The following is a 14,573-nucleotide window of genomic DNA, read 5'->3' on the forward strand; positions in this document are numbered from 1 at the left end:
TGGTGTATGAACACAAGAACTTTGATGAATGAGGCCATTATCGAGCAAAAAACCATTTAGCATAGAGTTAAAAAATTATGTGCCATTATCAGTACGGAGGATTTGAATATTGGTATTGAATTGTGTTTTTATCATGGAATAAAAATGACGAAACACTTGGCCAGCCTCTGATTTATCCTTCAAAAGATACACCCAACTGACACGAGTATGATCATCCGTAAATGTGACAAACCAACGATGATTAGAAGTAGTTGACACGCGAGAGGGTACCCAAATATCACTATGAACTAAAGCGAATGGTTTAGATGGTTGATATGGATGGGGAGGGAAGGAGACACGAGTATGTTTCGATAATTGACAAATTTCACATTGGAAAAATCATTATTTTGAAACAAAGATGGAAATAAATGTCTCAAATACAAGAAACTTGGATGACCTAGCCTAAAATGTAGGAGCATTATTTGATGTTTGCGAGAAAGGTAAGAAGGTACAGCCGCTGTTTGCACAAAATTACTCACGAAAGATGCATCCTGAAAGTAATAGAGCCCAGATTTTGCCTCAGCACTGCCAATCCTCTTCCCCGAATCCGGTCCTGAAAAATACAAATAAATGGTGTAAAATAAACAGAACAGTCCAAATCTGCTGTGAGTTTGCTGATAGATAGTAGATTGCATGACAAATTTGGCACATGTAAAACATCAGTGAGAATGATTGAAGAATGAAGTGAAACAGTGCTCATACCAGCTATAACACTGTAAGAACCATCTGCAATTTTAACTCTTTTTTCATTAGTACTGGGAAGATAGTTGGAAAATAGATTCTTATTTGACGACATGTGATCCGAAGCCCCTGAATCAATTATCCAAATCTCACCTTTTGTAGTTAGATCATTGAGAGCAGTGAAAGTGGTCCCTTTGGAAGCCATATTTAAAGAAGGGGCTGCAGAGTTTGAGAGAAGTTTGCAAAGCTGGTCAATTTGTGCCTTGGAAAAAATTGCATCTGACTTAGGTGCGTCTCCTTCCGAGGTGGCAGCTTCTTGAAAACCCCTTTTTCATGATTTTTAAACTTGTTGGGAACCCAATTTGGGGGTTTCCATGGATTTTCCAGCAGGTATCAACAGTGTGATATGGTTTTTGACAGCGCGCACAGCAAGGTTTACCATCCTTCGTTCGAGGGTCATCATGTTTTGCTGGAGGGCAAGCCACAAGTGCAGTATTTTCTGGACAAGGTAAGACATCAGGAAGCATTACCCTCTTTCGACTTTCTTCCCTTCGAATTTCTGCAAAAATTTCATCTATGGCTGGTAGTGGTTTCAGACCAAGGATTCTGCCACTAACCTCATCCAGTTCTCGATTCAGACCTACTAAAAAATCATAAATACGTTCTTTTTCCAACATCTTGCGATATAGAACCCCATCATCTGGATTCTTCCATTCATAAATGGTGAACAAGTATAATTCTTTCCAGAGTCTCTTGAGGGTACTGAAATATTGTGTGATAGTATTATCCCCTTGTTTAAATTCCGTATTTGATTACGGAGTTCGAACACCTGAGAAGAGTCTTCAAGGTCTGAGTATGCCAAAGTGACAGCATCCCATATATCCTTAGGCTGCGTTTGGTAGGTGGGATGAGATTATTAATTTAAATGGAGTTTGTTGGATAAAATTGAGATATATAAAAGTTGTGATAATTTAATTTATTGCTTGGTAATTTTTTTGTGAAGGGGATAAAAGTATGTTTATTTTTTTGAAATTACTAGGTTACCCATGCAATTTAACTTCCGAACCCCTCTTCCCAACAAATGGAATTTGAATGCCATTTACCACTTCCCAGATGTGCTTCCGAGGAGAGTTTCTTCAAATTCTACAGCTTATGTTACCAGATCACGGTAACCCAGAGTAATGATTTTTTGGAGATTCAAATTGTTAGAATAAGTTCTCGGACCACGAATGTCAAAGAGTTTTCTTCAAATTCTTCAGCTTCAGCTTATCTTTGTCAGACCATGAATTTAAAAAAAAAATTCAGAACAAGAGAAGAAGAAGATGGATGCAAAAAACTTGAGAAACGGTCCAAACATAGTCTCCAATGAACCTGCAGAGAACCAAAAACAGTAAAAAAAAAATATTTATTGTGGTTAGGTATCGAAAGAGAACACATGAAAATAGAAAATGGAGATAGCGGATTTCAAGATTTTGCGCTGCCTTGGAGTATGAATGCGGCGAAAAGGAAAGGGAACAACTATCATTGGGTTACAGCAAAAAAAAAAAAATGGGCAGAATAGAATGGAATCGATACTCGGGCCAAGGGCAAAAATGTCATCAACGCATTAATCAAGGATACTGTAGCATATGGGTTTCCCAATACCTTCTCCAACTTGAGTTTAATTTTCCAGCCTTTTCCAACGGGCTCGGAAATTTAATACCAGACCCAGTTTTATCTTGAAACCATCAAAAAACGAGACAAACGGGAGATAATTACATAATCCTTGCCTTATCCTATGCACCAAACGCAGCCTTAGTTGTGAGATAGAAGAGATAAGTGTCGCCAATTCATTCTTCCATTGAATTAATTAGCCATGCCATGACCATTGAATTTTGAGCATCCCAATTTTGATAAGTGGGATCAGCGGACTGTGGTTGGGGAATCGAACCATCGAGATAACCAAATTTCCCTTTTTCTCGAATCACCAGTTGGACGGACCGAGCCCATTGAAAGAAGTTTTTGTCGTTTAATTTGTGATTTGTGATTTGAAGGGATGTGGGTTCAAACGTAGCAATGAGATTTGGTGGAGGGCCTTTTGAAGAATCCTCATAATCTGATTTCCCACTTACTCCGGAAAAGGCCATCTTGACCATTGTTGTTTCTTAACTGATTGTAGCTTTTAATAGCTCTCTGATACCATAAAAGCTAAAAATCAGGAAGAAGACGATGTGCACTGTCAAGCATATTTATTCAATCCTTATTTTTTCTCCTTACGTTACAATCTGAAGTCTCCAAGATATATAGAAGATTTCTGCATCTAAAAGATAAGATAACAACCTAATCTTTATTTTAAACATAAAAAGATAAACTAGAACTAAAGATAATTATCATAACAGACTTATCAACACATATTATCGGTGGTTGTAGAATTACTACCTTTGAATAACAACCTGTGGGTGAAAATGACTTCAGAATATTATATCGTATCACAAAAGCAGCAATAATAAATTAGGAGATAATTAATACCCTTTTGATAAAATAAGTGAAGGAAAACTGAATTGTATGTTATTATAACATTGAAAAATAAAGAGGGCATAGATGTTTCTGCCCTATTTCTTTACAAAGAGAACAACTCATGACAGTGGACATCACAATGATGAAACGAAATTTGGGAAACCTGATTGAGTTGGAACTCCTTCTCTTTTTTTTTCTTGACTCAGTTGTTTTCTCAATCCGTTCTTTGCCTTTTGAGGAACTTCATGCGAATGCCTCTGATATTAATACAGTTGACAACATCAAGTAAGAAACACGAGGCTTTTTTGAAGTAAGGTTCATAACAGCTTACAATGCAAAATATACCTTGAGAGGTAGATCAATTTAGTGGCATATTATCGATAGGCTTAGAATTTCTACCCTCGAATAACAACATGTTGATGATAAAATAAAATAAATAAAATAAATCAGATCAGAATATCGTATCAAAATAGAGACAATAAGAATATGAGTAAATGTGGCTCGGTAAAATGTTACATTCAAACCTTTTGGATGAGAAAATTGAAGTAGTTCGGCCCATGGTGAACTTGTGATTTGATGAGGAAATTGGATATACAAGACTAGCTTGAACACGTGAGATGAAAATGGAGAAGAAAATTAGTCTTGAAATTATGACGAATATTGAGGGATTGAAATATTTGATGTTAAAAGTACATTGTACAATGGTGAAATTTAAAGAAGTTTAGTATTTAATTAATTGAGTACATAGATTGTTATTTTTATAGTAGAAATTGTTTTTTCTATGGTAACCGTGTGAATAAATGAGACCAAAAAAGCCAACTATTTTGGATTAATTAACAACATACAGATACCAAACTTCAATTTCATTTCAATTCCAAAAATTATTATTGTTTGCCGAAGGTTAGAACCCATATGCCCAATCAGTGAAATCAAAGCCTCATCAATCCACGCTTCCTTTGTACGATTTTTGTTATTCTAATAATCCAAAATTCATCCGAAATTCACAATCTATATAGCTGCGTTTACTTGGGGTGATTATCATGTGATAAGACTATTAATAATAATTCATCACATGTTTACTTAAAAATTAACAAAAATTCCTAAACTCAAGGCCCGTTAATAATTAGATTTGAGCATGATTTGTAATCCTCAATTTCATTAAGGATAAATAATCTATGACTTGTATAAATGGAAAAAATTAGAAAACTCCAAATATACCCTTCTTTATAATCTTTTCTATCATATTTTTAGGGCAAAATTATGAATTTTTGTTTAATCACAATTCTAATCACAATTGTAATCATAAACAAATTATTATTTATCCATAACACTCTATATCATATCTAATTAGTTTATTAATCACCTTATAAATTATATCTTCGCAATTCTATCAACATAAGTAAACTCAACCATAGTCCATTGATAATCCGAAATTCACAATCTATATAGTCAGTTGATTAAAACCTCATCAAATCAAGCCTCAGATTGGGGTTTGAGTTATAATCAAACTAAAATATTTATTAATATAAATATTAATTGATTAAGATTAAGATATTATAAAATTGAAACTCATGAATTTATCTCTACATCTTTTCACTTTGCGTTTGTGTATTAAGGGATTTAAATATAAGAGGCTCCCTGTTCCATATGTCGTGAGAAAGTAGGAAGCCGTAATAGGAAATTGGTTTGGAATTACCTGGATGGCGTGAGACAAGAGCGAGGAGAAGTATGAGTTAGATCGGTTCCGAAGCGGCGAAGCCATAGGTGGTCCTGTGAGTGCAATTTTTGGCATAAAAAATGATAGATGGGCTGTGTGTGTGAGTGAACAAATTTATTGACACATTTAAAGATTGATGATTGATGATGACACATTTAAATATTGATGATAAATATTGATGATTAATGATCGATGATTGATGATTGATGATTGATGACACATTTAAATAGAAGATTATCATGTCCAATTAGTTATGAGTTATACTTATGACATCGCGACATCGTCTTACAAATATAACATTATCCGAGCGAGCTCATGAAAAAATACCATTTTTCATTATAAAATAGAGATCGGATAAACACATTTTGCGAAATCCATGAACATGTCACAAGAGAACTAGCCAAAATTGAAGGATATAAATTAAATTTATCTGAAAGCTCAGGGGCTATTTTATAATTTTCACAACCTCCTCCCGCCATTTTTTCTTCGTTGCCCCAACACTCCTCCATTGATCTCTGTCTTTCTCTGCGCGCACACACTGGAAGAACAGAATCAGGAGGAAGAAAAATGTGCAGAGAAAACCATGCGAAGCAAGCACAAATTATTATCAGAAGCAGGCTTTGCAGCCCTTCTTTCATTTTCTCCATTTTTTCCGACTCCCCAGAATCCAACTACAGGTTTTTTTTTATATTGTTTTTCAACTCTTTTCGATGAATCGTAGCGATTTTAGTTCGATTCTTATTGTTGTGAAAAGATGATGCAAGGATCCGTTTCTTCTGATTCTGAGTGGTGATAAATTCGTGTTTTTTTTACTCCAAAAAAAAATAATAATAATTCGTGATTTACTTTCTTTGACTGCGTCATGATGTCCTGTAGATTCGTGTTAATATGATAACCTTTTCAGTGATCGGAGATTATATGAGGAGCCAAGTGTTTCAATTTTAGCATTTTTGGAGAAATTTATGCTGATAATATTCTTTATCATATCATTACGCAGACCTTCTTGCTTCATTGCACTTTCTTTTCACCATTTTATTTTCAGTAAATTGAAATACATAGTATCAAGCTCGATAACCGAGGCGTGTAACAATTCAGTTCTGCTCTTGGGTCCTCGAGGCTGTGGAAAAAATGCGGTTTGTAAAGTTTCTCCATTATATCTCCGTCTCTAACAATAAAAATTCCATAGAGATTTTACTTTTATTTTTAGATCGCATGCTGATTATTATTATCATTATCATTATTATGTTTTGAACATGGAATTTGTGTCTTTCTTCCTCTACTCTTTTATATAGGTGTTGGAGCTAGTTCTCGAAGATCTATTAAAAGAGCACCCAGACATGATTTCTGTGGTATAACTTGCTCTCAAATATGGATTTAAAATATCTGCTTGTAAAATTACTAATTATTTTTGTTAAAATGCTTAATTCTGCAATTTTTATATTATTTCTGGATTTACCCTGAATAGTATTCATGCTACTTTTCAGATAAAGCTCAATGGACTTCTTCACTGTGATGACAGTTGTGCATTAAAGGTCAGATTATTCATCCACAGTACTTATTTATATGTGTGTCTAATCCAATACGACTCTTTATTGGCACGAAGATGCATTTTGTAAAATCACCTGTCGTTAGATGTAAAATGAGGAATACAAGAGTTGGAGTCAAGTTGCCTTGAATAAAGATGCTTCAATGTTCTGAGAAACATTCAGATTAAAACGAGGAATACAAGAGTTGGAGTCAAGTTGCCTTGAATAAAGATGATTCAACGTTCTGAGAAACATTCAGATCTGATCAAGAAATATACTATCGTAATACGCCGGAGCAAGGAATCCCAAATTATCATCTTAACAAAAAAGGACTATATTGCTTCTAGTTTGTCAAAGTTGATGGAAAAATACTGTTGACTTAGATATCTGGTCCTTTCCTGGGTTTCTTAGTTGATATAAATATGTATCAACAAAGATCTATCATCGGTCAAACCAAAGAAAGAGTCTGTTTGATGTGTAACTATTTTTATACCAAAATTAAATTGCTTTTCGTGCCTGCTACAAGCATAACAATATAGCCTGACAGAAAGTCTGCAATATGGATTGATGATATTTTCTCTGCCTCCTACCCCAACTGTCGTGCAGGAGATAGCTCGGCAATTATGCGTCGAACATCAGTTACTTTTCTCCAAAATGGTAATCTAAATGCTTTATTCTGAATGATCAGATACTTTTCCGAATTTTCAAATTTTATTCACTGCTTTGGACAAATTCATCAGGCATCATCTGATGACAACACCCAGTTCTTGGTGTCCATGTTGCGGTAAGTCTTTTGAGATAGTATTTTTCACCTTTTCCGATTTGGAAAAGATCTTTCATCTGTGTATAAGGTTTGAAACTTTGAGTTTGTATTTGAGAGGCTGTTGATTTCTGTGTGTTTTGTGTCTAGGGAGTGCGGATTTGCCCATAAGACAATCATTTTTGTGTTAAATGAGTTTGACCTTTTTGCACAGGTAATGTTATCACCGCAAGAAGAAAATGTCACAAAATATGTGGAGTTTTGGTATTCATCCTCTTGACTAATTGCTTATATTATCCAACTTCCTCTGGAACAGGGTAAACAGCGATTGCTTTACAGTTTACTAGATGCAATGCAATCTGTCACATCACAAGCTGTTGTCATCGGTGTGAGCTGTAGATTGGTATGTAGCCTCTTCTTTTGGTTGTATTTACCAGGCCTCATTTGATACATCCGTCTGTAATTTTTAGACCTTTTTGGCCACCATAGATGACCAGTGATGATCTACTGACTACAAGGTTTAAGCTCCATTTGACTTTGTGGTTGATGCTATCACTGGATGACTCTTAGTCAAGCTTTATTGTATATGTGAGCTCAATCTGTTCTACCGGGATTGTCATGATGCATTAATTGAATATCATGGCAATTTTGAGAATTTTCACAGTTTGAAGTGGCTTTCATACCTTGGGAAATTTTAAAAGCCCGGTTTGTGGTTTGTAGGACGCGGATCAACTTTTGGAGAAAAGAGTAAGATCTCGTTTTTCACATAGGAAGCTATTGTTCCTTAATCTCTCTCGAGATGATTTACTTAGGTACATTGTTAATGACATTTTTCAAATGATATTGTGCTGACATAATTTCCCATTATGACATTGTTGTGAACTTTGTGACTGTGCAGAATTTTAGAGCACATTCTACTATTGCCAACGGATGGAGGCCTTCCACATGATTATGTAGCTGCTTTCAACGCAAAACTTCTTGTATCCTTCCCATAAAATTTATCAATAACTGGGTGTAAGTTAGATATTGAAAGCTGTGAACAACTGGTCTGGGTTTTCAACTTGATTGATTTCCTCCTAGGACTATTCAGTAATTCAGTGTGCTTGTACACAATTCACATACGAAGGGACTTCCTTTTCTGCTCTACATGGTCAATTAGAAGAACCAGTCCTTGGCTCCATTAATCGGGTTCAGTTATGGTGTCTTTCTTCTGCTCTAAAATTATTCGGCTCAAATAGTTTTGTTTAAGTTTCCTCCTCCATGTGCATAGCAACGAAGTAGTCTGTAAATCATGTTACTGTCTATCCTCAAATATTAGTTTTCTTATCCTATCTTTCTACAATCAATGAATATGGCCCCTTGACATATTTCAGCATATACTAGCAGATGAAAATTTTCAAGGAATCATTGATGCGCTAAGCTATGCTTATTCAACTGTCAGCGAACTATCTAGGTTCTTGTAAGTGTAACTCATTAGGCTTTGAAGTGAATTATGTAGTGTGCTTTGCACAATACTGGCAACCTCTTCTCCCTGACACATCTGGATCCTGTCACCAGGTTTTCTGCTGTTTGTCGAATGGATTTGAATCCTGGTTTCCTGTCTCTCGAGAACTTTAAAGCTGCACTTCCAAGTGTACAAAGGCAGCCAAAGATGGAAGGTTTGAAAGGTTTGTAATTTTTTTCATCCACCATTCTGTGGAGTTCTATTCCAATTTTACTTGTTTTATATGCTTTACAGATACCGTACATTTCCAGAAAAAAATGCTTAAATAATGGATTTTATTGTTTCCAACCATTTTTGTGGTTCAATCTACATACTGTAACCATGAATTTAAGTGGTTGGAGGATGATAGATGAGCTGATAAAATGAAATCGATCTAATTATATGGTCTCTCTGACGTAGTTAAAGGATCTCAATATTAAAGGCACACCGATGTTTTAGGGAAAGTGAAAAGGTCAAGATTGGCGCCTGTGATCTCACAAAGAGAACTACTGTGCTCATTCTTTCTAATTTGAGCGTTACTTTTTTCCATTTTCAAGCTGACGGGCGGACCCAGGCTATCCCCTGCCTTATAGCCCATATATATTTGATATTTGCGCTTTCCTATGTTATAAGTTAGGGTAGGAATTTAGATATATTAACCAAATTAAAAGGATATAGATTTCGAATCAGGATATTGGATGGGCTTAAATAGTATTGTTTTGTTTTGTTTTTTTTTTTTGCATGATTTTGCTTTTAAAATATTTTACACATCCCAGAAATCTGAATTCTTTCTTAAAATTAGTCCAAGTGAGATCAATATGTAAAATAAAAATAAAAATAATAATAAGAGACAAGCACCAAAAAATTAGAATTTGTTTCATATAAGCCCATATGATAATATATTACCATATATAGTCTCAATCCATTATCACATTACTGTATATTTATGATTTTTCTTTTTTTTTTAGAATATTTATGATTTTTCTATATATTATTGTTTTGGACTTTCATATATTTGTTATATACTAGTAAAATGCACGTGCAATGCACGTGGTGTCACTTTGTTTTTATAATATATATTTATTATTATTTTTATAAAAATTATATTTAGTTAGATTTTCACGGTCTCGTGATAAAAGTCATATTTGAATTATTAATTATAAAAATCAACTGAAATAATACAATAATCATTAACAAGTTTTCAAATGTACGTCTTATTATTGATATTTGAAAATATAATGATTCAAACTAAAATTAATGATAAATAAATAACGTAATCATTAAAATACTAAACTATTATATTAAAAAATTACTAAACTATTAAGTTATTTATTATTTTAACTCTTTAATTATATTTTTTAAATATAATTTTTATTATAAATTATTAAAATATAAATAAAAATACATTTTTCAACAAAAAAATCATATAAAAATAACGAAAAAAATACAATTTTGATCTTTTATTTGTATTTATGTTTCATTTTTTGTTCTATTGATGATGAATTTGTATTTTCAGTCTTATAACTCCTATTTTTTTTTTGTTTTTGGTCATGTTACAGTATATTTTCATTTGTAGTCATGTAGCTTTTATATTGTTTTTATTTTTTTGTCAATTAACTTGTATGTTGTTTTTATTTTGATTTTTTTTTACCATAGTCCATCATGTTTATCAGTTATAAAAAAGATCAAAAATTAAAATAAATACAAATTAAAAGATAAAAAATAAAAACAAACAATAATAATAACCAAATAAAATTATAAATTCTACTATTCAATTTAAAATAACATTATCCTAATATCATAAAATTTATTTAAAATTGGTTCAATAGTTATCATAATCATCATAAGAAATGTTCGTACCATGATTAATTTTATTTTATTGTCTTGGAATCATGCATAATCTCAAATTTATTAAATGACACCAATTTTAATACACGCTATCTTAAAATTTAAAACAATTATTATTGATATAAATAACTTATAATAATTGAATTGAATTAAATTATTATTCAATTAATTAGATAATACTCTCTTCATCCCAATTATATAGTTCACATTTTTTGTCCCAAAATATATAGTCATATATCGTATTTAATAATATTTTTTTACACTTCTTTACTAATATACCACTATTAACTAAACCTTGCAAATTGTGCAATAATTTATAAAAACATTTGAAGGAATAAAATTTGAAGTTTGTACGAAATTTGTTTTTCCAATTCTTTTTCTTAATGTGTACAAAAAAGCTAGAGTACTATAATCGAAATAATCTAGCAGTCCAAGCGTCATAGTTCGATTGTTCTACCCAACAAGTTATTGTACTCAACAATCTTCATTGCACTTCTTGTAATCAATGAGAATCGAACTTATAACTTTAGCTCTTATACCAATTGTAGTACCGAATGTTTGTCACTTTACCAAAAGCTTACAGTTTCAATGCTCCTCACTTACGGTCATCGTTATTCTATAGCTATATATATTAACAATTTAAAATAATACATTATCAATAACTCATGTTAGCATATATATATATAATGTTTAATATAGTTTTAATTTGACACAATATTGATATTGATTGTTATGAAATTATTAACTCGAGTTTCCATCATTTTGTTGATTAATATTGAGCAAGTATGACATGCTTGGTATCATACATTTGTTTTATTTTTTTTCTTATATATGTATGCTCTGTATCGATATAATTTATTATGTATTTGTTAATAAGTAAGATATGTTAATCAAATTAAATAAAATTTCCTTTTGTAATATTCTAATTTGAATTATTGCACAATTTATTTATTTTTTTTATATTTTCTCTCTTTCACTTTTTTTCCATTTAACATCCGTTTTTTATTCTCTATGAAAGAATCAATATGCACATCATCTTAATTGTTGGACATCCTTTTTTTTTTTTTGTTTACTTTCTTGTTTTTCAAAATCTAATTATCTACTTTTGCTTATAATGTTTTCATTGCTAAAATTTTTATTGAATTTTAAATATCATTAATTACAAACGTTTGCATTTAATATTTTATTTCAACCTTTTTTTTATATTTTGAGAGTAAATCCATATTCTTATTTTTTTTGGTGTATCTAAATACTTGTGATATATTGAAATGTTTGACGACTTGTCTTCATCTCTACTTAAATTGATTTATTTCAACATCAGTATCATTTAACTAACATATATATATATATATATATATATATATATTAATAACTTTTACAAATCTAATATTTGTATATATTTAAATATAAACTCATGATATAATTTTTTATCTTAATAGGTCCTTACACGAATTAAAATATATAAGATTTTTTTAAAAATATATTTTTATTCAGTCTACAAACATATAAAAAATAAAAAATTTGGTGTTTCAATCTTTTAAGAATCTGAATATTATTTAAAAAACAAAGTATTTTGATAGTTCAATCTTTTGGAAACTGAATCCTTATCTAATATTGCATATACTTTTTCAATTTTGATCTTATCATAATAATAGATTTCTTAATAGGTCCTTACACGAATTAAAATATATAAGATTTTTTTAAAAATACATTTTTATTCAGTCTACAAACATATAAAAAATAAAAAATTTGGTGTTTCAATCTTTTAAGAAACTGAATATTATTTAAAAAACAAAGTATTTTGATAGTTCAATCTTTTGGAAACTGAATCCTTATTTAATATTGCATATACTTTTTCAATTTTGATCTTATCATAATAATAGATTTTAGATATAATATAAATATTGATCACTTTATCTACAAGAAAATAAAAAAACAAAGTATGTAGGTATTTCAATCTTTTTGCTGCACATATTTTGTCAATTTTGACATTATCATAATAATCTATTTTACATATAATATAAATATTGATTTACGTTTATGTCCTATAACTAAAACGTTGTTTTACTTTTATAACCCTATATATTTTTATATGGTTTTACTAATAGTGTATATAAAAGGACAAAGTCGTTATTTCACAATTGTAAAACTTTGACCTTTTATTCACTCTTTTATATAGGTATAGATATAGATAGATATAGATAGATAGATATAGATATAGATATAGATATAGATATAGATATGGATGAAATGAACATAAATTAACTCTTTGAGGTTCAAGCTATGTTAAAAATAAAAATTAATTATTCATTTAGCCATCAAATTTTCATGCAATCATTTGTCAAAATAAATTTAATCATTAAATTACAATATAAAATTACTATTAAATTTAAAGAATGTTAGTATATTTAAATTCGGTTTTTATTTTATCATTGTATCCTCAAGTTATTTCGCATGAGTGTTTTTAATTGACCATTTTGACTTGATTGTCTAGATATACCTAGTGTATTTGTTAATATTTTTTTATTAGTGGATTTATCATCGATAAATAAAAGAGAAAGAGAATAAATATTAATTAACTTAATATAAAGGATCCAATAAACAAATCTTGGGTCCATCTCTGTTCAACCACAAACAGTCTTTGCACCTACTCATTATCGTTTATCTGTGACCAAAATGTTGAAGGTAACAATGTGAATATTGATTAGTCTTCTCCTGGACTTCTCATCTTGGGTGTGTCTCACGTAAGAGACGTGATAGTAAAAAATTTATAACATCTGGGCTCGAACACTTGCTATCATTGCTATTTTATAGTTGGTTTGAGCTTCGGAGGAAGTTATTACCTATAGTTAGCCTTTATTGTAGAAAATCAGCAGATTTAGATTGCTGATCTCCAAATCCCTGGCATTTTTTCTCAATTGACTCGAAAGTTTAAATGGTGGCAACAGAAATTTCGGTGTAGATTCTCAAAAAACACGCACTCAGTTAAACCTTTCACTTTGGCCTTACTGCAAGTGAAACTCATTTGTGCAGATTGCTCCATTTTGGAGCTTTACATTCTGGTTTGCATGAAGAGGTTGGAAATCAAAGAGCAGGACTTATGCAACTTTAATTCCATAATGAAAGGTGTGCTGAATATTTTCGCCTTGCCTCTCCCCACTTCCATGTGTTTCTCCCTGGCTTACGAATTTTATTGCAGAGTACAAGAGCATACATGACACGTTCCAAACATCCGACTATTATGCTCGGAGCGTTTGCTTAAGGGTGCGTATATCTTCACTGTTAACGCAAATTGAGATTTTCCAGCTTCTTAGCTTATGACAGAAGTGTTTCTCTATATATGCAGACCTTTGAGCATCTTTTGCAACGTGGATTGATCTCCTTTGAGGACAATAGAGGGCACCTTCTGTCTTCGGAGTTTCGTCCTGTGAAGCTCCTGATATCGGGTCCGGAACTACAACAAGGATTGAAATCGCATCTCTCTTGTCCGGTATGTTCTCTCAAGGATCAAATGCATGTGATCCTCCTTCACAACTTGCATTTATTCGTCTGTATTCGGATTTCGGATCTCCTGAACAAAATGTTGCCGCTAATAACGGTTGGACTTGTGCAACAAGTTCAATAATCATTGCGAATAATAATAAAAGAAAGTGATTGAAATTTTTGTGGAAACAATTGACGCGATAACTTTTTGTTCGACTTCCTCGTATACATGGAATTTAGTTCGTTCCTGTTTGGTTTTCATTTCCAGGTTCTCTTGCACAAACTGATGGATCGTGGGAACTGAGATCCTCAAAAGACTATCAGTGCTTTGTGCTACTCTTCTTTTTTCTTTCCTTTTTCCTTTTTTTTTTTGGGGGATTGATTTTTCATTGCTTTGCATATTTTTTTGGTTAATTCTCATATAAATTTATGCAGGCGATTCTTGAAAGTCGCCAATTATACCATTAAATGGAGCTTATTCAAATAATTGGGCTAGAATTTATCTCTATCGTGCCATTGATTTAACATTAATTAATAATA

The 14,573-nt window shown here is 31.6% G+C and overlaps 1 protein-coding gene across 1 annotated transcript; it reads left to right on the forward strand.

The window, feature by feature from the left end:
• Window positions 1-5,437: 5,437 nt before the first annotated feature.
• On the forward strand, window positions 5,438-14,530 carry LOC140875199 (origin of replication complex subunit 4). Its single transcript, XM_073278798.1, has 16 exons — window positions 5,438-5,610; window positions 5,976-6,066; window positions 6,226-6,282; window positions 6,418-6,465; window positions 7,066-7,116; window positions 7,200-7,243; window positions 7,370-7,433; window positions 7,536-7,622; window positions 7,940-8,031; window positions 8,118-8,199; window positions 8,593-8,678; window positions 8,777-8,886; window positions 13,584-13,676; window positions 13,750-13,814; window positions 13,897-14,040; window positions 14,302-14,530. The coding sequence occupies exons 1-16, from the start codon at window positions 5,501-5,503 to the stop codon at window positions 14,335-14,337; spliced, it is 1,260 nt and encodes a 419-aa protein (XP_073134899.1). The 5' UTR covers window positions 5,438-5,500; the 3' UTR covers window positions 14,338-14,530.
• The last annotated feature ends 43 nt before the right edge of the window (window positions 14,531-14,573 follow it).

The sequence above is a fragment of the Henckelia pumila genome, chromosome 1 (assembly GCF_033568475.1).
Source record: "Henckelia pumila isolate YLH828 chromosome 1, ASM3356847v2, whole genome shotgun sequence".
Classification (NCBI taxonomy): domain Eukaryota; kingdom Viridiplantae; phylum Streptophyta; class Magnoliopsida; order Lamiales; family Gesneriaceae; genus Henckelia; species Henckelia pumila.

Bases quoted from the DNA above. Each gene is read 5' to 3' on its own strand.
- LOC140875199 (XM_073278798.1), top strand. From the start codon at position 5,501: ATGTGCAGAGAAAACCATGCGAAGCAAGCACAAATTATTATCAGAAGC. The intron at 7,623-7,939 runs GTATGTAGCCTC...TGTGGTTTGTAG, and splicing joins TCGGTGTGAGCTGTAGATTG to GACGCGGATCAACTTTTGGA. The intron at 8,200-8,592 runs GTATCCTTCCCA...GACATATTTCAG, and splicing joins CTTTCAACGCAAAACTTCTT to CATATACTAGCAGATGAAAA.